The 22,553-nt window shown below is 58.5% G+C and overlaps 1 protein-coding gene across 4 annotated transcripts in view; it reads left to right on the forward strand.

Moving 5' to 3' along the window:
- BAIAP2 (BAR/IMD domain containing adaptor protein 2) overlaps positions 1 to 22,553 on the forward strand; it is a 70,685-nt gene that overhangs the window by 17,123 nt on the left and 31,009 nt on the right. For all 4 annotated transcript variants that reach the window (XM_024761076.1, XM_024761074.1, XM_024761077.1 and 1 more), the window contains exon 3: positions 315 to 401. In XM_024761076.1, coding sequence (XP_024616844.1) covers positions 315 to 401 — 87 coding nt within the window. The remainder of the gene's footprint in view (positions 1 to 314; positions 402 to 22,553) is intronic.

The raw sequence follows: 22,553 nt of genomic DNA on the forward strand, positions 1-22,553 counted from the left end.
CTTTGCAAGTCTCCTGCCTGGGGTTGGTGTTTGTCTCGTCAAGACACCAGGCCTCGTGGTTGGGGTGGCACACTGCGATTTGACTTGAAAAGCTCTGGAGCCAAGCGGCACAGTGTGCTCTTACACAGAGAAGGAGCTCTTAGGATTGGAACGAGAGAACATCAGCAAGAAACGGGCTTAGGTCCTGCCGGGGCCGGAGCCTGCTGGGCACAGGGGAGGCGGCTGACTGCCAGGCAGGCAGGATCGCCGAGTAGGTGCTGCAGGTGTTGGTACTTCCCAGCGAGGGAAGTGACTGCCCCTTCCTCTTCTCTCAGGTGTGACGTATGCTGCCAAAGGCTATTTCGATGCCCTGGTGAAGATGGGCGAGCTGGCTAGCGAGAGCCAGGGCTCCAAAGAACTCGGTAAGACCCCTAAATGTGGCAGAGACCCCGGAAGTCCCTGAAGTCGTTGGATGTCCCCATGCCGGTCTGGGACCCCGCCCTGTCCTGTGTCTGGTCCTTTGATTCGGGATCAGGTTTTCCCTGTCCAACAAGGGAAGACTTCCTAAAATGGCAGTTGCCCTTGGAGCTGGCGAGGGCTGTGGGGCACACACCCTGCTGAGAATGGGGCGCACCGGGCGGCTCCAGGTCCCCTGAGAAGCACAGTGTGGGGATGAGGAGACAGGCAGATCCATGTTTACGGGTGTGTTTATGGCAAAACTTGAATGGCCGGCATAGAGGAGCCATGTGAAAAGTTGGACTCAGATGATGGTCTTTAATGGTGTGGGGAAAGGTTCTTGGTATAAAAATGAGCAAAAAAGGATGCAAAGCCATAGCATGGTGTGACGAGATTTTGTAAAATTACATTGGGGGCACGTTTATCTCAATACAGGAAGAGACCCCAGAAGCTTAACAGGTAGAATTTCTGGGCTGGATTATTTTCTTTATGCTTTTACTGTGTTTTGCACATTTCCAGCAGGAGCTCACGTTACTTTTATAGTCGAGGCACACAGTGTGAAATGGCAAGAGCTGTGGGCTCCCTTGGAGAGGCTCTCGGTTGTTGGCAGGTTTGAGGGTGTTTGTTTTCTCTGTGTGTCCATTAATTCCAGCTCCCAGAGGTGCCTCTGTCTTATCTACGGTGCGGCCTTTAGCAGAGGCTGCCCGCTCTCACTCGCAGCACCGCCCTTCAAACTTTTCACACCGTCCTACCCCGTAAGTCAGGCCTGCCCACTGCCGGGCTTTGTGGTGCCCTCTGCTGCTCCCTGTTTGAGGACACGGTGGCCCAGCTGGCCCTGCCGTCCCGGCCCTGGGTCCACACCTTCCCCAGCAGGCCTGCCAGGTGTGTGTGCTGTGTGTCGTGACTGCCACCCCGGCAGAGCAACAGTGGCGTCCGGGTTTTCCTGAGAACAGAGAAGAGTGTAAAAGCCAAACACAACTATGGGACCTTCCTGGGCTGGGAGCAGGGGCAGGCGACCATGTGCAGGCGAGGCTGGGCAGAATGAGTGACCAGGGCTGGAATCCTCATGTGGGCTGGGCTCTGCTCACCTGGATGTGGGCCTTTCTTCAGTGTCTACAGAGCTGGCTGGTCTCCGGCTCTGTGGCTCTAGAGGGAAACCTGCTGGCCTCTTGGGGATGCTCAGCTGACCTGCCCTGGGCAGCCCCGTGAGGACATGGAGGCCGGGGTGCTGTGGTCAGGCCTGCGGGCTCGGCCTGGCTGGTGACATGTTGGATGTTTGGGCAGATGTTGGCCAGGACCCCTTTGTGATCAGCGATGGCCGTGAACCAACCGACTCTGAGCTCAGAGGCCACGCGTGGGCCCCGCCCAGCACTCCTGGGCATCCCGGCTGCAACTCCTGCAGCCACCGTCTGGGCCCCTTGGAAGAAAGTTGGGTGTTGTGTGTGATCCTGTGTGTTTATACACGGCTCCTGTCTGTGAAAGGGGCACTTTCCTATCGTGGTTAATCGTGGTGGCCTTCTCCCCGCAGTCACACACACGTGTGGAAGGGGAGGGTCTGTCCACGGGGAGATCGGGTCCCACGTGGCCCCATAGTGAGGGTGGGCATGTGCGAAACCACAGTGAGATTCCCGTGGGCAGAGTCCTTGGGAGTTGTTGCTACAACAGGCCCCGTGAGCAGGACAGCAGGCGGACTTCTGCTGTGGAGTCCGCACGTGGAAGGGGCGGGCAGGGAGTTGGAACATCACCCACCACTCTAGGAGCTGTCTGGGCTCCGGCCTGAATCAGGGAGCTTCTGGTTTACTTGTGGGTTTTTGAACTCTCTCCAGGGGCTTTTGGGGCTTTGTGCGTCTGCAGAGGTGGCTGGTGAGGACTCTGTTTCCTCTACTCCCAACGGTTCTGACACCAGATGTGGGTTTCCCTGCACCAGCCAGCCCTCCAGTTTCTGAGGACCCCAGCTGGGCGTCCCATAGTTCAGCTCACTTCTGACACCATCTACCCGGGGTCAGCGCAGACCCACAGGGTGAGGGCCCCATCCCGAGAGACTGCCCCCCACCCCAGAGGCTGGCACAAGTCATGGGTCCCCAGTTCACCACAACTCTGTCCAATTTGGCTACAAATCGGATTCCCACCACTCCCTCCTCAGATCTGGTAGTTTGCTGGAATGGCTCACGGGACTCGGGGAGGCTTACTTCAGAGTCCCAGTTTGTTGTAAAGGGTATAACGAAGGACCCAGGTGAACGGCCGGGGGAAGGGCTGCACAGGGTAAGGTCTGGGAGGGTGCCGAGCGCAGGAGCTTCTGTCCGCGTGGAGTCGGGGTGCCCCACCCTCCCAGTCCATGGCTGTGTCCATCACCCTGGAAGCTCTCTGAACGCCGTGGTTTAAGGGTTTCCAGGCATGAACAATTGTTGGCTCCGTCTCCAGCCCCTCTCCCAGAGGATGGGGGTGGGGCCCAAAGTGCCACTTCTAACCCTGGCTCGGTCTTCTGGTGACCACCCCTATCCAGGAGCCCACCCAGAGTTGCCTCATTAGAACAAAGGATGCTGCTATCACCAGGAGATAAGAAGGGATTAGGAGCTCTGTACCAGGAACGGGGGCAGAGACCAGTGTGCCTTTCTTCTCAGGTCACTGTCAGCCCTGCTCTGGGAACTGAATTTTTTCTTTTGGTGACAGCTTTACTGAGATGTAATTCACATGCCATACAACTCACCACTGAAAGTGTACAATTCACTGGTTTCTAATGTATTCACAGAGCTGTGCAACCATCACCATATCTAGTTCCCCAACTTTTCCTCACCCCCAAAATGTAAGCCGTCCCCATTAGCAGTCCCTCCCCCTCCCCCAGCCCCTGGAAGCCACTGATCTGCTCTCTGTGTCTGTGGCTTTACCTGCTCTGGACGTTTCGTATGGATGGAAGCGTGCACTGACCCATCGTGACCATTTGTGTCCAGCGTCTTTCAGTTAACACCGTGTCTTCGAGGTGCATCCATGTTGTAGCGTGTCGGCTCCATTCTTTTTATAGCTGAATAATATTCCATTGTGTGGATTCCATTCCCCAGTTGATGAACATCTGGGCTGTTTCCATGTTTTGACCAGTTTCCATAGCACTGGTGTCAGCAGTCGGCACAAGTGTCTGTGTGGACACTTCATGTATGCCTGGGAGGGGAACTACTGAGTCACACGGTCGGAGTTGAATTTATATTAAAGCAGCACACACCCTGGTTTAAAAATAAGTCTCCCTGCCCCCCACGTGCCCGAGGCCCTCTTCTCAGCCCTGCATGTCGTCTGCCTGTGTTTGCTTCCATACATGTAAACAGGCAGGTTTGTGCTGCTGTTTTTCATGTTTTGTTTTGTTTTTTTTTTAAATCTTTCGGCCATGCCGTGCGGCATGCGGGATCTTAGTTCCCCGACCAGGGAGCAAACCCGCACTCCGTGCGGTGGAAGCACGGAGTCTTAACCACTGGACCGCCAGGGAAATCCCTGTGCTGTTCTTTTTAATTTTGGACATTATTTAATTAATGTTTTTCTAGGAGATTTGGATTTAGCATTTTTATACCACTTCTCACCCCACCCAATAGAACGATGACAACTTTTGCTTAAATCGGTGTCCAGTATAGCCTTTGTGCGGTGCTGGCAGGAATACTGAGCTCAGACAGAGCAGTCTAACTGCAGTGCAGTGAGATGGACATGAGTGCACACCTGCCTAGGTAGTACACACCTGCCCAGGTGGCAAACGGCCCTGTCACCCCCAGCATTTCCTGGGGCCCCCCCAGAAAACCTCCTGCCTCTGTCCCTCCATGCCCCCCACCCCTTGCCAGGCAACCACTGCTGTGTATTCTGCCCTGAGACTCGGTGTGCATTTGTTCAAGTTTTATGTAAATGGACTCGAGTAGTGTGTGCTGTGCTCTCTCTTGGTCTGGCCTCTTTTATCTCATGATTGTTTTGAAAGTCATCCCAATGTTCCACATACCTCCAGACCATCCTGCCTTCGTGGCAAGTAGTTTCCGCTGCATGGAGGTGACCCGTTGTTTATACATTCTTCCATTGATGGACATTTGGGTTGTTTCCAGTTTGGGGCATTTCCACGTCTGCATTTCTCTAACAAACTAACGACATCGAGCATCTTTTCACATAGTGTTTGCCGTTTGTTTATCTTCTTTGGTGAAATGTCTCTTCAGGTCTTTGTCTCCTTTTTTTCAGTTGGGTTTTTGTCTTATAATTGAGTTGTAAAAGTTCTCTGTGGGAGACTTACCTGGTGGCGCAGTGGATAAGAACCCGCCTGCCAATGCAGGGGACATGGGTTCAATCCCTGGTCCGGGAAGATTCCCACATGCCGCAGAGCAACTAAGCCCATGTGCCACAACTACTGAGCTTGAGCTCTAGAGCTAGAGCCCATGCTCCGCAACAAGAGAAGCCACTGCAACGAGAAGCCCGTGCACCGCAACGAAGAATAGCCTCTGCTCGCCACAACTAGAGAAAGTCTGTGCGTAGCAACAAAGACCCAACATAATCAAAAATAAATAAAATTAAATCTTATAAAAAAAAAAGTTACCTGTGTATTCTAGGTTGAAGTGCTCTCTCAGATACATACTTTGCAGATATTTTCTCCCAGACTGGCCTTTCATTCTTGTCACAGTAGTTTATTTATTTATTTATTTGGCCATACTACATGGCATGTGGGATCTTAGTTCCCCAACCAGAGATCGTACCCCCTGCAGTGGAAGCGTGGAGTCTTAACCACTGGACCGCCAGGGAAAAACCCCTGTCACAGTGGCTTTAGAACAGAAATATTTAATTTTAATGAAGTCCAGTTGAGTGATATTTTTTTCTTGAACTGTGGTCCATAGGTTTTTGTTACTATTTTGACAACTTTGTTTTTGCTGGAGTTAATAATTGCTTCCCTCCATTTGCATAGTCGTCAGTTTGCGGTCATTAACTCGCTCCCAAACCCAAGACTGTGCTCTGGGACTCCTCCCTGCCGGCCGCAGTCCCGTTGATCTGGCTGCTTCTCCCCCTCTTGGAACTTGCCTCCCGGAGCCCCGACCTGCTCTGATACCCTGGGCCTGTGGCTGGGCCATGCATGGGACACCCCTTCTCCAGTCTGGGACCACGTTTTCTGGGTCGTGGGTCCTGTTTTACTCCCTCAATTAGGGAGATCATCCTTCCTTTTAATGGTTCCTTAGCGGGAAGAGGGGAAATAACGTTTCTGAGCGCATGTCTGTCTGCGGGTGTTTCTCTACCTCGCACTGATGGCTTAGAATTCCAGGTGGGAGACCGCCTTCCCTCGGGGTCCTCACCCCCGTCCTCTGACTTCTGATGTTGCAGTCTTCACTGTTGTTTTGGCTGATTTTTTTTTTTTTTTTTTTTTTTTTTATTTTTTTTTTTTTTTTACTGTGAGTTTTTCGTTTTTCCCTCCTGGAAGCTTTTGAGATCTTTGTCCTTGGTTGGCTGTTGTGAAATTTCCAGACGTAGCTCCAGTGTGTATGTTGGGGGAGGGCCCAAGGGGGCCTGGAGAACAAAGCATCCCAAGGGTGGATTTGGTGTGTGGCCTCCCGGGCCACGGGAGGGGGCAGGGGTTAAGCTGCAACTCCGACCTTGGGTGAGGCCAGCAAGGGCACCAGGAGGGGCAGAGGACAAGAGCAAGGGTCTGTCCACAAGTGCAAGATGGACAAAAACGAGGCATTCTGGCAGAAATGGGGAAGTCTGGAGAGGAGGGAGGGGGGCGAGGCTGGGGGAAGGGGGCAGGGCCTGGCAGGAGCTGGGGCTTCTGGCCGTGGGAAGCCGGGTTTGTGCAGCCTGCTTGTACCCGTTCCGATCCGCCTGTTGCCTGCGGTAGCGGGTGCTGCGTTTTCACTGCTGTACAATATTCCGTGAACGCGTGATGAACACAGTGTATTTCTCTGTCTTCTCGATCAGCGCTTGGGTTACTCCCGGTGGGGGTGGGTTTGCTGCTCTGAACGAGCTAGTCCTCGGGACCGTGATGCCAAGCCCACCATGGGGTGACCTCCACGCGGTTCCACAGCAGCCGCTGCCCCGGGGCTCACCGGTGTGACGCCACGGGGCTCTCCCTTCTGGCCCTGCTGTCTTCCCACATGACCGGTGTGTGAGGGTTCTCATTGCTCCTGTCTGAGTGAGGCTGGGCACCGCTGCCTTCTATTCCCGTGCCCTCGTGCCCCCCTCTGTGGGGGCGAGTCCCACCCGGCAGGCCACCCAAGCCCCAGGCGCCGAGGCAGCAGCTCTGGTCCACCTGGTGCTGGAGGGGAGGGGAAAACCAAACCGGGACCAGCATCTCGGATACCAGCAGGACAGTTGTTTCCGCTTTGTTGTAACTTGGGGCGTGCTGGGTGCCCGTGTACCAGGGGCCAATGACCCAGCCCAGGGGGGATGCCCATCCTGGGGCTGCCCTGCAGTGACCTGCTGAGAAAGCTGAGGGCTTCCAGGTCCTTCTGAGCTTTGAGGCCCTGGTAGAAGTGGCAGAAATTTCAAATTGGGGACCTTTGCTCTTGGCTGGAGTGTGGTGGGGATTGGCGTTTGGTGGTGCACTTTGGCCACTGTCCTCATGGAACAATGTCACTGGGTCACTTGCCTAGGAAACGTTTTCTTCTCAGTTTCTCGGTCTCGTTAGCTCTGCCTGTGGCCCTGGGCATCTGTATGAGCTCCCCCTCCCCAAAAGCTAGTCGGGACCCCAGGTAGGGGGGCCTGTGCTGATTCCTGAGTTATCTGAATCTTGGGCATTCACTGACAGGCTGTTTGGTCTGGCATGTGGCCCATGTTTATAGGTTTCTGTTATGTTTGAAGAGAACATATGTTCCCTGCTTATTCCGATTCTGGGTGCAGGGTTCCTAATTGTGTTCAAATCTTCAGTAATTCCACCTCCTTATTGGTAAGTGAGAGGCATTTTTCTTACTCGCCAGGAAGGTGGGCTCGTCAGTTTCTCCGTGAGGTTTTTGCTTTATGTGTTTTCCAGCTGAGTTATTGAGTGCATAAACTACAAGTTACGTGCAGTCGTGTTTTCCTGACAAGCTGAACTTTATGAGGGGAACTTCTCTGTTCTCAGTAACCCTGTTTTTAGTCTGTTCTGTTTCATGCTGAATTTGTTTTCCTCCACCCTTCCTGTCTGCAGCCCCAGGGAATTACTCGTTTCTGACCACTTTCTTCTCGATAGACCTTACTCCCCAGGATGGGAGGGAAGAGATGCAAGGTCTCTGCTGTCCTGGGGATCAGCCAGAGCCCTCAGGGGGTGAGTGCCTCTGGGGAGGCGGTGCTGGGGAGGTGTGGCAGCAGCCTGGGGGGAGCTCTGCTCACACTGATCACATCCTGAGCCAGGCGCCGGGCTTCTGACCAGAGACTTAATCTCGAGGCCCTGCAAAGTGGGGCTTCATCTGCCCTCTTGCTGCCCACTTCTGCTGGGATCCCTCTGGGTGTGGCCCCTGGTGGCCTTGGGGTCAGGGATTGCCAGGCAAGCAGTGGCAGACACCCTGGCCACTCCCTGGTCCCCCTCCTTCCTCCGCTGATCCCTGCCCCGTTCTGCCAGCTCTTCTTGCCTTTTCTTTCCCCCGAAGGGCAGGAGCTGTATGGTTCCTGCTCTGCTCCCTGGGCCAACAGCCCACTAGGACGGTGTGGGATTCAGCCATGCCGACCTTCGTCTAATGCTTCAGGGGGTACTGCACCCCCTCCCCATCTCCCTACGAGCCTTGCGCTGCATCCTTCCTGCTTAGAGTGAGGGTCCCGAGCAGCACCCCTCCGCCATGTCAGCCAACCACGTACTGCCCAGAGCTGCACCCCTTATCACCAGAGCAGAGGCTTCTGACGTGAGGTCTCCTGCTGTGAGCGAGGCTGAGGCCCGTGGAGGTCAGAAGTCACAGCCCAGTCGCTCTGCTGCTGCCCCTTTGTTCCTCGTCCCTGTGGAGAGCGAGTGGCCACTCTGCCTTTGGTCCCGTGGCCAGGAGGCGGCTTAGGGCTGCAGCTCCAGACCTCACAGAGGAGGCGGCCTCTCATCTTCACTCCACTCGGCTCTGGGTTCGCTTTGATAGGCAGCTACTTAGCCGGGGTGCAGGGAGGCCCGCCTTCCCCATCGCCTCGCCGCCCTCTCACCCCCCGCCACCAGCCACTCGCACTTGCTGTGGACTTGTCTCCCTAACCGCGCCCCTCACGGCTCCGTTGAGGCACACCTGGTGCCGCCCCCGTCTCTTTGATCTGTGTACTCGGGGCAGCTTTTCCGAGGCCCTGTCTGCTTGCTTTCCTCACGGATTTCTGTGCTCGTGGGACTGACCGGCAGCTCAGGGCAGCGGGGGTGTCCCATCTGGGTCCGAGGCTCCAGGCCAGTCCCCGGTGTGTGCAGAACCAGGCCAAGGAGCCAGGATGGTGGCCCAAGGGAGGGTGACCCCGATCACAGCACCCCGAGGGGGCTCACTCTCCAAGCTCGTCGACCACAAACTTGGGGGTGTGCTAAGATCTGGGAGTGAGCATGTCTCCTGCTTCTGTCTCTACCTTGAGCCTGGGGGCCACAGGGCAGAGGGGGCAGGTGGCTCCTTTGCTGCTGGCCACAGCAGGGTGCACCCAGCCTCACCCCGTCCCCCTGACACGGGCAGCCTGAGATGCCAGCATGGTGGGGAGCATGGCGCAGAGTGGGCATTTCCAGACTGCTCCGGCCTGGGCTCCGGGGCTGCTCGGGGAGGAGGTCGGATCTCCAGGCAGGCAGGCTCCTTTTGCCCTGAAGGAGGGAACAGTGCAGACGCTGTCCTTTTATCCTAGGCACTGTCAGCAGGGCCATGTCCCCTCTGGGCTCTCCCATTGCCTTAAGCTTTAAGTCACAGGACACTCAGGTCACATCAAAGCAGAGAGAGCAGGTGGAGAACCCCCCCACACCGGTGCCTGTCACCTACTGGCACAGACCAAGTACGGCGGCATCTCAGCTGTGCCCTGTCACTGTTCCCCTGGGGTGATCCCGATGGCACCTCGTCGCTTCTCCATCCAGCCTCCGTGCGCACTGTCGGCACGCCCGGCCTTGGCCACGGGGCTGAAAGCACACAGGTACCCCAGTCCAGGCGGTGGACAGGCTGGCTTCCGGGCCCTCTGCTCCACCATCACGGCCACTCCAGATGGGCCTGGTGCAGCATCAGTCTCTGTGTTGTCCTGCTTGCTGGATTCTTCCCCAGTGTTGGCTCCTGGGGGTGCCACCATGGACCTTGACCTCATCCTTTGTGCAGGGGAGGCCACTGTCCTGTCCCCCTCACCGAAAGCCATGCCACCATCTGCAGGAGCCCCCAGGGAGCTGGCACTCCTGAGCACATCCTGCCCGCTGGGTGGCCCCCTGCAGCCAGGCCCCCAGCTCTACTCCCCAAAGCCACTGTGCAAAGAGCAGGGCTGAGCCCAGCACAGGCAGGAGTAGGAAGTGGAGGCCAGAGTCCAGTGCACCTGGGCTCCGGGCACAGTGCTCAGGTGGGCAGGTGACTCAGGGGCTCTGTGCCAGAATCATCCGTGCAAGAAAAGAGGGTCAGTCAGCTGCCCTGTGTCTGTGCAGGAGGTTAAAGTGACATATCCTGTGGAGCGTTCTAGGCGTTCCTGGCCGGCAGCACTAACATGAGGCCATCGTTGCAGCGAAGGGCCCAGCCTGCCCTGAGCCCTCTGTTTCCTCTGTGCATGGCCGACCTTCACGCTGGGCCCGTCCCTCCCGAGCCTGTGTCCGGGGCCTCTGCCAGAGCCTCACCTGGACATTTCGTCCATCTGCGCAGCCGAGGGCCAGCGGCTGAGCGGCTGTTTTGTTTGGCCCTCACCATCTCCTGAGGCCTCTGTTGCGTTCTCTGCCTTTGAAGAGCCCGCTTGTTTGTGATCCCGGGCGTGTGTGTGCTTGCAGGTGCCCTGGGCCTGTGCTTGGCTGCCACCTGCCTGCACCCATACTGGTATCTGCACCGCACCCACGAGAGAGCAGGAGCTCCGTGCTGGGCGGGGCCTCGGGGCAGGAGGCGGCTCCCTGCACCTGAAACTGGGCCAGGTTTGGCCCCTGAGTCACTGGATTAAGGTGTGGCCTGAATACTCCCCTGGCGTTTGGCTGCTGTCCACGCCCAGCTACCCGAGTGAAGAACCGAGGCAGGCAGTCCCATGCCACCTTTGGAGACTCGCCCTGTGCGACTTGGCTACCTCTTCTGGTTCCTGTAGATGCCGGCTGACTTTCCTACGACTGCCTCATGCTTAGAGGCACGGGGTGGCCCTTTCAAGCTGCGTATGGGTCGCTGAAATGCAGGGGCCATGTGACCCCAGGGGCCTTTGAGCCTGTTGCCGGATAGTTTCCTTGGCAGAGGTAGTTCTGAGATGGTGCCACAGGCCATCCACCAAGTCGGGGGGCTGCCCACCAGGTTGGCTTCTGCGCTCCCTGTGAGGCCGGAAGGTTGTCGGGCTGCGTCACGGCCCCTTCCATGTCATGCAGAGCTGTCAACACCTGGCTGGGGAGCCCGAGTGTGGCCCTGCCTTCCCTGCAGGTGGGTGACGGTCTGTCTCACGTCCACGTGCTGTCAGACCCTAACAGCAGGACCCACCTTTGACTGCTAAACCTGACAGACGCCACTTGGAGGACTTAATTACAGCCGCACAGTGGGAGCCAGGTCGATTTCACATCCCTGAGGGTCCCAACTCAGAGGCCCCACGTCACCCTACGCTGTGGTCCCATGATGGCCTGGCGTCCCCAGGCTGGCCTGGAGTGGACTCCTTCACCTCTTCCCAGCTGATAACACCAGCAAGCCCTGCCATGGCACATGGAAGGGGTGTCCCTTAGCCCCTGGGAGAAGTGGCCGGCACACGGGCGGTCACCGGAGCCCCAGGAATAGGGTCCACGCTCTCCTGGCCTCCCTCAGGCCTCGAGCAGATCTTGACACCAGGCAGGTTTTTTGCAGAGTCGTGGCCCTCGTGTCCGGCTTTGGGTGGACGCTAGACTGGTCAAAGCCTGGGGCTGAGCACAGGGTAAGAGGGCAATCTGGGTCCCCTCTCAGGGCCCCCTGCACTCACATGACTGCTGTGAAGGGCCAGGGGCTCCAGCGTGTCCACTTGGCCTGCCCTGATGAGAGCTTTATGGGGCAGGCTCGAGCCTTTGTCAGGAGGGATTAATAAACATCTTAATTGGATCTGCCTGTTCTCAGCGACTCTGGCCATAGCAGGAGAGACGGCTCAGGGTGTTTTCATGCTTCCTCGGTGGCCAAGGGCCCACTCCAGGGTGGGAACATCCATAGGGAACAGCGGTGTGTGGCTGTGGTGACCCCACACCCTCTGGCCTGGTTCCTGGGGGTCCTGCTTGGGAGGAGGGGAAGGGGGCCCCCAGCTGTGGTTCATTCTGAGCCTGGTTCTGGTGGTGAGGTGGGGCTGGCAGGGTCTGTGAGGACCGGGCCTGGGGCTTGTTCCCACTGTGGGGGGGGGCATGTGACCTGACCGGGGTCCACAGCAGGAGGCTCGCCGAGGTCTTTTAAAGCCCATACTGCAGCAGCACGCCTGTGGGGGCTCTCCCACCACGGCCAGTCTGACTCGAGTGCCTGGGTGGCTGGAGGGCCCTGGGGGCCCCCAGTCCTGTGACCCCGCCGTGTCTCCCGTGAACTGAGGTCCCGCCGGCAGCGTGTGCTGTGTTCTCAGTGTGTCTGCAGCTCCCCACCCCCAAGTAAGAGGGCGGAGGAAGCGGTCCTTTGTTTATCCTCCAGCAGGGAGCAGGTGGCCCTGGAGCATCCCACACATGGCGGGGGGCCTGGTGGGCACAGGTGCCGGCTCGGGAGCCTCTGCAGCAGGTCTCCACCTGTTCCGAGGGGTGCTGGCCCCTGGGTCCCCGACGTTGGCAGGAGGGCAGGTGTGTCAGAGGCACTGTGGACGCTCTGACCGCAGAGGCCTGCTTACCTGATGAACGGTCCTCAACGGGGCCTGTTCCTGTTTGTGTCTCGCATGATTTAGAGCGAGTTGATGCCCGAGAAACCGTCCCCAGGAGAGCTGATGTCCACTTGGACAGTTAATTGGGGGCATGAGTGGGCAGGTTAATGGAGGTCCTCATGGCACTTGGTGAGGATCGGAGCAGCGGTGCCTGCCCGGCCTGGGGCGCAACCTCACGGACTCTGTGACCCCTGGAGGGTGGCCGCCCTGGAGGAGGGTCATCCACGCACCTTCCAGCTGTGGCCCTGGCCTGCCCACCCTGCCGAGGTCCAGGTGGCCTCCTGTGGTCGGGGATTGTGGCCTTGGCCACTCATGTCCCTGCTCTGGGTGGGAATGTGGAAGGAAAACCCCTCCCTCTGTCCACACCCACGTTTCCCTGTCCCCTTGTGAGTCGCGTCAGGCAGGAGAAAAGACGGCATTTTGAAGCGCGGTGATGCTGGCGGGTGGAGGGTCTGTCGATGTGAGTTCCTGCCCCGCTGTCTCCCGGCAGCACGGCCAGCGTCTCGCAGCGTGCCCTTTCCTGCTGCTGCTGCGGGGACCCGGCTCAGCCAGCGCCTGCCCGGCCCATGGGCAGAGGACGCCAGGTTGACCCTAAGTCCCCGCCTCCCTGTTGTCCAGGCTCAGCCCACGCACTCCACGGCCTCCTGTAGGCCAGTTCCTTGAAGCAGCCCTCCAGTCGGCCTGGGCGGCCAGCCTGGGAACCCCGAAGCCCCGAGTGTAACTGTGGATGCCTGAGAGCGTGTGGATTGGCCGAGGACACGTCCAAGTGCATATTTGGCTTCAGGAGGCCCGGGGCAGGCCTGAGCTTCTGAGATCTGATCAGACTCCCGGTGTGGCCGATGCCAGTCCAGGACCTGACCCGGAGCAGGTAGGGCAGAGGCTCAGGACAGGAAGGAGGCCAGCCCAGACGGTTGGGCCACGTGTGGTTGGTGCCTCCTCCACCTCGTTCCATGACACTCCGGTGCCTGGGCGTCCACTTTGGACACAGCACTGCTCCCGACACCGAGGGGCCGTGTGGTCTTGCTCTCCTTCAGAGCAGCAGTCAGGGAGGGTCGCTGTCCGCTGTCATCACCATGGCAACAGCCATCGATTTTTGTCCTGGTTATCCTTTTGGCCACTTGCCATTTTTTGCCATTTTGTAGGCAAGAGAAGAACCCTGCTTCTACCAGGGAGGAACTGGTGGCTTTGAGGCCAGCAGGGAGGATGGGGGGGTTAGTGGCTGATCCCAGAGGGGTCCCTCAGTGCTGTCTGAGCTCCGCATCCCATACCGCTGGCTCTCAAGGCCGACGCGACACCCCCGCAGCCCTTGGCTGTCTGTCTTCCCAGAACGCGAGAGCTCTATATTTGTGCCTTGTTCAGGCGTATGCTAATGAGCTCTCAGAGGCGCCTTTCCGCTCTGGAAGCCGCCAGAATAATTGAGCATTATGGATATTTGCTTCAGAAGGCTTCAGGAGGCAGCGGGCGCTCCCAGCCAAGTTTGAGCAGCTGACCCCTTGGCTCAAGAGCCCCTTGGCCACCAGCAGGGAATGGGAGCTCTGGCTCCTCCTGAAATGACAGATCCTCAAGAAACGAGTGTTTTGGCGCCCTCGGTGGCTGCCAGTGACCAAAAGGAACTCCGTGACCACTTGGCAGTAATAGTGCGTCCTGCTCGCCAGGTTCAAGTCCAGCTCTGCGAAGACAGGGCTGGAGGTTTAGTCTCTAAAGGCAGGTCAGACACCTTCTCTGTGCCCCCAGCACCATCTGGGGCTACTGTACCTGGGAGGAGGCGGAGAACTCCTGCCCACCCCACTGCAGCACACGCCCGCACACGTCAGTCTCGTGGTCGCAGAGTCACGGCTGTGCTGGTCTCACCTCTGCGTCTCCTGGAGAGGTAGTCAGGGGTCTGGTGTCAGTGCCCAGGTGGGGTGAGGGCTCCCGGCAGGCCTGTGGCTGCTCTGGTCCTCACCATGGTCCCCCAAGCTCCACCCCTCACACTCTTGGGCTCCTCTAGTCGGAGGGGAGGGTTGCTAAGGTGGCCCTGGCTGGACTTGATCAGGGAGCAGAGGGGCCGTCCTGGCACCCCTGCAGTCGTGCCTTGTGACCCCACCCAGATCATCCTTCATGTGACACCTGCACTGGTCAGTCGGCTTGTTACTGGTGAGTAACCGTGCAGACGTTCTGCTCTCAATTCCACCTGGGCCACAGCCTCCTGGCCACCCCAGCCTGGTGTTTCGGTGAACCCCAGCCCCTGCCTGACGTGGCGGTGCCGGTAGAGAAGGGCCACTCTCCCTTGGAGAGACCTGGCACTGTAACCCCAGGTCTGGAAGGACTTTGATCTTTGTGGTGCAGCCGACAGCCCTGGGCCACCCTGCCTTTTCAGACGGCTTCATTTCTAGCTGCATCGGGGCTTGGCTGCCCCCTGACCGGTCACCCAATTTTATCCCCAGGAGGGAGCAGTATCAGCCACTTTGGAGTTGGGGCTGGGCCTCGGGAGGCGGCTCCTGGCGGTGGAGGGACGGTAGGACCCTCCCCAACGCACGATAAGGCTGCTCCTGGGGACCCGTCTGGGCTGGGAATCTGGCTGGGGTGCTCATGTCCTGGGGTGATCTGGCTTGACGTCTGCTAGGCGGGGGGCCAGCAGGTTACAGGGAGCCCTTAAGGATGAGCCGCGTGGGCAGGGACTTAGCGCTGGATGTTCCCATCCTTCCCACATGTTCTCAGATCCTGTCCTGGAAGGCTTATGCTCTGGGAGTGCCCAGCATGGTCTGAGAGGTCCAGGTCCAGGCAGCTGGGGAGCCGGGCTCTCATCAGTGTCCACCACATCTGTAATGCTGCTGAAGACACCCACTTTCTCGTAGCATCAGCTCCCCCTGCACCCTGACACTGTGCCTTCATGGGAGCCCCCCGGGCTCTTGTCCACAGAGCCCTGTGCAGTGTCCCATCTTCACGGCCAGGGTCAGAGACAGGCACGGCCCTCTCACAGTGGGAAGGACACAGGTGTGAGGATGGGGGTCGTGAGCAAGAGACCAAGCACTCGGGACCCCTGCCCAGGCCTGACTTTGGCATCAGGGACAAAGGGCATAGGCAGGGGAAGAAAGGGCACCAATGGTGCCCTTGACCACACGTGGGTGGTACCCTCCTGCCGGCCGGGGCCCAGCTCCTCAGAAGGACGGATCATGCATGTGGGCCGGGGGCTTTCCCTATCTTATTGCGCAGTTCCTGAACCTCTTCACCCACCATCCTCCTGCTTAAAGAAAGAGGGGGTGTGTGGCAGGACCGCTGGTGTCAAGGTGGAGCTGCACCCAGGTTCCTGGCTGTCCTTGTCACTGTTACTGGCAGGGACAAACACTTGCCCAGCTCTGGGGCAGGGGCTGTGCCGTGTCAGCCCAACCCCCTAATCAGGAGACACGTGGTCTTACTGATTTAATCCCGGGATGAGGTACAAACATGTACGCGTAACCCATGAGACAGTGAGGTCAGCCCAGGCAGGCCTGGAGCCCTTTCCCCGCAGATGCCTGGACTATCAGGCATCTGATATCAGGCATCAGGACTTGTCACCCCCAGGCGGCCCCCCGACAGGCATCCCCTGGCTGGTGGACGGACACCGGGATGGAGGCTGGTCTCTGCCCTGGGGGGTGGTCCTGCTGTGTGGCAGTGGGTTTTGGAGGAGGCCCCTCCGTAGGTGGTGTTGGACTCCCCTCCCCACCTCCACACTTCCCACCCCTCCCCCAGCCAGGGCTCAGCCGCCTGTGCCTTGCAGAGATTGAAACTGCCCTCTGTGACCTCCCCCACCTCAGGTCCCCAGCTTCCTCCCGCTTCTTGGGTTAATCAGGTTTTAGAAGTTTCACCGGGTTGCTCTCTGGACACTGATCTCGGGGGTGATGCTTCGTTGTGGGGGTCACAGTGCTCTGGGAGACCTGGCCCTCCATGCAGCTGTGCCCAGCCCTGGGGTCCGGCAGCCGGGTCCTTACCCTCTTCATCCCGTGCTGTTGTTCACTCTTGCTGGGGGTCAGCTCAGGCCGCCGGCTGTCTTCATGAGAACCATCTCAAAGCAGGCTTTCTCGGGTCTGTGTTGCTTTGGCAAAAATGTGTTCTTTTTTAAGCCTGAATGGGTGATAACTCATCTTCTCCTGAAATCCTGTCCTTGCTCCTTTGGGATTAGGAGTCTAGCATTATGGCCCAGGAGGGGCCCTCAGGTGGAGTCTGGTCCACCCTCGGCTCATAGAACAAGGTGGGGAGCTGCACAGATCTGCCGGGCGCTGGCCTGTGAGCGGCCAGACTCTGGGGCCTGAGCCCCGCTCCCACCCCGGCTTGTTCCCAGTCTCCCAAATCCACGCTTCCTCTCAGCTTCTTGTCATTTGCAGATTATAAGAACATGTGTTTTTTTCTGCAAAAAAAAAAAAAGAAAGAAAAAACCAGCAAAGCAGTCTGAGCCTTTAAAAATGTCAGCATTGTGAGAGATGCAACTCGAGAGGACTCTTCGGGATTAAAGAGGCTGAAGACTCCCGACTCCACAGAGGAAAGATAAGAATTCTGGTGCCGCTGAAGGTTAAGTCCTCATAACCCACGATTAAGCCTGTTTATGACTTACTTGTTCCAGATGCTCACAGAGCAGCATTTAGATAAACAGTACGCTGACTTATTGAGAGAGAGAGAGTGAGAGAGAGAGACAGAGACAGAGAGAGACAGAGACAGAGAGAGACCTGAAGAGCCGCGCTTGAGGTCCAGGGTTGGGGAGCAGCTCACAGGCGGCGGTGAGTTGGGGCACCCAGGCCCCGAGGTGCGAGTGCTGAAGGACGAGGGTCTGTGTCGGTGGCCGCTGTCCTTGGGTCGGGATGGCCATGGGCCTGTGCACACAAGTCCGTGCTATCCAGGTGCAGAAGCTGACATGCTGGCCACGCCGTGATGTTCACTACTGTCTCGGGTGGTCCGCCAAAAAGTGTGTGCACGGCTACCTAGGTGCATGTGTCGGAAAGAGAGCCGGGGAACCTGGTGAGGGGTGAGCGGGTACCCGCTCTGTTATTTTGGCCGCTTTCGGGAGGTTTGGAGGTTGGGCTGAGAGGAGAGTGTCTGTCTTCTAAGCGCTGATAAGAACAAATTCACGGCCCCTTTGATCTCCGGGCCATGGATGGAATCCTCTGGGTGTGGCTGTAGACCCGGCCTGCAGCCACACTCAGGTCCCCTGTGTCAGTATTCAGTGCCCTGGGGGACTGCCTGGTGCCTTGTGGAGCTCAGGTAGGAGGTGGGGCTACACCTGTGCTGGTCTGGGGCTCGAGAATCAGTGAGATATGAGGCTCCCTGCCAGACCTCCCCACCTTCTCTGTGCCATCTGCAGCCACAGGCATCCTCGTCCTCCCGGCCTTCGGGCGGCCCTCCTTCCCGACCTGCCTGGCCCACTTGCCCCTCACTCTTCCTCGTTCCTCACTGGCGCACGTTTTGTCTGCCTCTCCCAGGAAAGAATGCAGGCACCACAGAGGCAGGGCCTCTGGTTAACTGTCTCACCTGGAGCGGCACCTGCATGGAGCGGGTGCTCACAGAGCAGTCGTCAGTGTGGTGACGATGAAGGTGAACGAGTGCCCCAGGCTGCGAGCGGGGTCACCTTTATCTCAGTAACAGCTTTCACATGAAGACACCAACCTGCAATTTCTAGAGTCGGTCCCTTTTAAAAATCTGGTACCTGTAATTTTCTCTAGTCTTCTGGAATCTTTTATCTTTTCCCAAAGAGCCCAGTTTGGGGGAACACTTGAATGTTTCTGAGATCTGAGATGTCAGTGGTGGGTCCCACGTCCCCGAACACGTGTAAATCGACTGCTCCTCCGAACCGTCTCCGAGTTCTGAGAGCACCCGGGGTGGGTGGCTGATCCTTCTCTGTCGTCTGCTAATAGTACGGGGCCATCTCACAGCAGGGTGCTGCCCTGCTCGAGTCCTGACCTTGCCTGGAGCTCCAAGCGAGAGCAGCTCCGCCCCTTCCCCTCCTGTGAGCTGTGGTCCTGCCAACACTGCTCTGTTGAGAGTCTGCCCCACTGCCATCCTCCCGGGTGTGGGGCCTTCCTGCACCTGGGCCTCCCCCTCCTCAGCTGTGCCCTGCACCTTCCAGCTTATCGCCCCGGCCTCTCTGTGCTGACGGGGTCTCTGGTTTCTGCCTTTTTCTCCCCTCAATGGGTGCCTTCGGTCCCCAGGTGCTGGCCAGCACTCACACTGGCCAGTGCCAGGCCCCTCCACCTTGTCCTTGTACTGAGGTTCTTGCCAGGGGCTGTGAACATTTTTGAGAGTCTGTTGGGAATTTTTTCATATCGGTGGTGAAATAAAACACTTAAGGAAAAGAAGCAGAGCGACTGAGCCGTGGTGCTCGCTCTGGCTCACGATCCCAAGGTTTGGCAGAAGCCAGTTCCTGCTGGGGGTGGCCAGCGGGGGCAGAGGGTCCCCCGCAGACAGCCCCCAACCTCCCCACTCAGCTGGGAAGCGAGAGGGTTGCTGAGTCACCCAGACTTGCTAGAGAGGCGGGCTCCTCGTTGTGGAATCAATTCCTATTCCTATCTGCAGCCTCATCTTCCCAGGGGGGTTTGGACTAGCCTGGAGCAGGGAGCGGTCCCCTCAGAGATGGCGGTGGGCGCCTGGAGGGGCGCTGACCCTGGCTCCCTCCTGGCAGTGGAGGGCTCGGTCTGGCTCTGGAGGAACCTGGGAGGGCTTGGCAGCTCTGAGGCTCCAGCCCCCCACGTGGTCACAGTACTGGCTGGAGGCTCCCCTTTTACTCACCTCCCCCCAGGGTCTGCTGGCTAGTGGACTCTTGCTCTAAGCCGATGGGAAAAAAACCTCAAAAATCATATTGCGAAGATTGTGTACAAAAAGAATTCAGAGTTATTATAAAATAAAACCGCTTCCTAAGGAGAGCTGATTATCACAACAGCCAGCACTATTTGTAACGGCCTGAAAGTGGAAACGCCCAAATGTCCACCGATGGGCATCATGGGCGACTGGATAAACAAAATGCGGCTCATTCCCTGGAATGTCATCCAGCTGGGAAAGGAATGAAGCACTGCCACACTGCCACGTGGTGAGCCTCAAAAACCAAAAACATGCTCGGTGAGGAAGCCAGACACAAAGGCCTGTGTCACGGGATCCCACTGATACTAAACGCCCAGAACAGGGAGATCCGTACAGACAGTAGATTAGTGGTTGCCCAAGGCTGGAGGGAAAGGGGAGTGACTGCTGATGGGGACAGGTTTCTGGAGTGACGAGAACGTTCTGGAATTAGGAGTGGTGGATGCTCCTTGAGGACAGAGTGGCCTGTGAGGGGCTACACAGGCCTGGGCCTCAGCCCTCCCTGTCCAGCCACCCCAGCTCCAGTGTTGTGTCCTCGTTGGGGGCCCTGTCCCTGCTGGAAGGCTGGACCAGTTCTTTCTGCCCCTGTCACCAAGGGCAAGGCCACCACCCTGGGGGACAAGGGCACACCCTGGCTCCCAAGGCCGCACAGCCTCTCTTCGGGGGCACACGCACCGTCCGCAGGATGCTCAGGCTCCCAGGCCTCAATCGTGCAGAGCAAAGGTGGTGGCGGCTGTCCCGACATTGTGCTGTCTTAGCCACACCAGACAGAACCAGCCTGTGTCTGGCCAGACTGTGTTGGAGGGGAGGGAGGTGAACAGCACGTCGCCTATGTCGGTGAGGAAGCACAGCATGTGCTGGCGTGTGCATGTGTGTGTGTGTGTGTGCGTATGTGTGTGTGTGCGCGCGCACGCGCGCTCCCGCTCGTGCGCTTGCTGCCCCAGCCCCTTCCCTGGGGGAGGGGAGTTGCCATGTGTACCGAGTTCCACTCTTAACCCAAAGACACAAGGCTGGTGTTAAAGGTTACCAACAGTACCAGGAACTTTTACACTCAGAGCTGAAGGGTGTGCAGCCGGAGGTGACTCACTGCTGACCTGGCTGCCTCCTCACAGGGTAAACACTGGGTGGGAGGGCGTCGCCTCATTCTCAGATGCCTGTGTTTCTGTCGGTGGTTTTGTCCTGGATGAAGCCTCATGGCACCCAAGTGTGCCCTCTCCTGTCCCTGCTCCCGATGGCCTGCTCCCAAACCCTCCTCAGTGCCAGGGTGGCCTGCCTGCTCCCCTCCTGTGGCGCCCTGGGGCCTGGCCACCTGCCTGCCTCCCCCTCTGTTCACACTCCTCGAGACCCTGGCGGTCCCATTGGTGGTGACAGCTGATTACCCTGCTCCCCCGCTCTTTGCTCTGGTGAGGCTGGGTCTGGGCTCTATTTTAAACCTGGTTTTTCGAGTTTAGGGCCCACCTGTGCTGTGGACCAAGACCTGGGTTCCCAGATGAGGCCTGGTAGAAAGCCCGGTCGCCTCCTCCTCCACGTATGGGGTGGGCCTGGGAAAGTGTCCCCACCTCGTGCTGGCCTTTGAGCCCAAAGAAGCGGGGAGGCTCTGGCCGGCCCCATGGCTCCAAGGACCTTCACTCGCCCGCCTCCCAGGACCCGGAAGGGACCTGGGTGAGAGGACGAGAGAGTGTCCGTACCAATGCCTGAGGCCCCCCGCATTCCTGGGAAGCCTAGTTCGGGGCACAGCCTCATCCCCGGGCAGGGGTGACCGCCCCCTGCAGCTGGCCCAGTGCCCCCACAGTGCTCCAGGGACCATACGCTCACACAACCATCATGTACACATGGCTTCCTGCAGCTGCTTGTATAATGCACCTTAAAAATCCCCGTGTGGACCGGCTTGTGGCAGCCACTGGCTTGCAGCTCAGAGCGTGTGCCCACTCCCCGCATGCGTGCGCAGGGACACAGGCGGAGGCTCCGGTGGGCGGAGGCGATACGGTGTGCAGTGTCCAGAATTCTCAAGAAGCTTCACACACTCTTCTTGGCAACAGGAATTCTTTATCTAAAGGACTTGGTATTTGTTGCTGTTATTTTTCAAATATTTTCCTTCAACTAGTTTTGTGTGGCCGTTCAAGGAAATACATGTGTTCAGTTTGATCTGGACACTAATTTACGACTCTGGGGCCTCAAGCGTGACCAACGGTGCCACTTGCTCTGTGTCTTATTTATGGACTTCATGTCCCTTGAGAGAGCCCGCAGGGCCAGAGGGTGACCTGTGGGTCTGGCTTTCCTGTGCGTGCCACCCTTGACACACAGGACAGCATCCCCTCCAAGCATATCGGATCTGGGGATGCTGAAAGGCCATGGCGGTGCCGGGAGCCTCACCCCACTCGGGAGCTGCGGTGTGAGCAGGTCAGGTCAGGGTGGTGGCAGCCTGGCCTTGTCCCCTGGGCTGCCTGCTTGTATTTGTCCTGGTGGTTCCTTTTCAGCCAAGGGCGGGGACCAGGCACCTTCTGTCCCCTGTTGTCCACGGCCAGTTCCCTGACTCATAGACCGCCCCCTGGGGTCGGGATGGGGTAGAAGTGGGGTCAGGGCCAGGAGAGGATGAGTGAGACTCACATCCTATCCTGCTGGGGCTGCTCAGCGGCAGCTCAGCCCTCAGTGTATGGTTGGTTGACCATCGACCATGCTGCCCCCAGGCAGCCACGGTGGGGGCGGGGCCTTCTTGTCCCCAGGTGCCGCCCCTCCCTGCCCCGCCACACCCAACAGCACTGTCAGGCCTGAAGTCAGGCTGCCATTTGGAGCCTGAGTGGAAAGTAACTTCCAGGGACTCTGGGCCCCCGACAGGCCTGCCCCTGTGCCCTGGTGCTGGTGTCCGTGGCCCTGCCAGCATGCGTGGTGCTCAGTAAATGTTTATCACTGTGGATTAGGGGATTTGTGCATCGGGAGCTCTGGTGTCTGCCCCTGCTCGTGCATCTCCCCGCTCCGTCCTCTCCCTCCCGGCTCGTGGACAAGCATGGTCCTAGAGGCAGACCTGTGTGGACCGGCTCTGATCCCTGTGGCCCACCCAGTCACAGCCCGGTCACTTAGCTTCCTGGAGCCGCGTGTCCACGGGGCCATAGCAGCACCCCAGGGCTGCGGGGAGAGAGAATGGAGACTGAGGCTCACACATACAGCCACACGTGTACCCACTCAACACCCACGCACAACACAGCCACACACGCTCACACCCACACCCCCTGCATCCATGCACGCACTCACCCCCATGCACACCCTGTGCACCCACACACACACACGTGTACACTCTGGTACACACATGCCCTCCCCCACTCACACCCACACAGACACTACCCACTCACTCACGCTCACACGGCGTGGCACTGGCCCTGACCGCGAGCATCCTTCGAAGCCTCAGGCTGGGCCTGGGCGTC

Source organism: Neophocaena asiaeorientalis, unplaced genomic scaffold (assembly GCF_003031525.2).
Source record: "Neophocaena asiaeorientalis asiaeorientalis breed wild unplaced genomic scaffold, Neophocaena_asiaeorientalis_V1.1 scaffold30, whole genome shotgun sequence".
NCBI classification, from domain to species: domain Eukaryota; kingdom Metazoa; phylum Chordata; class Mammalia; order Artiodactyla; family Phocoenidae; genus Neophocaena; species Neophocaena asiaeorientalis.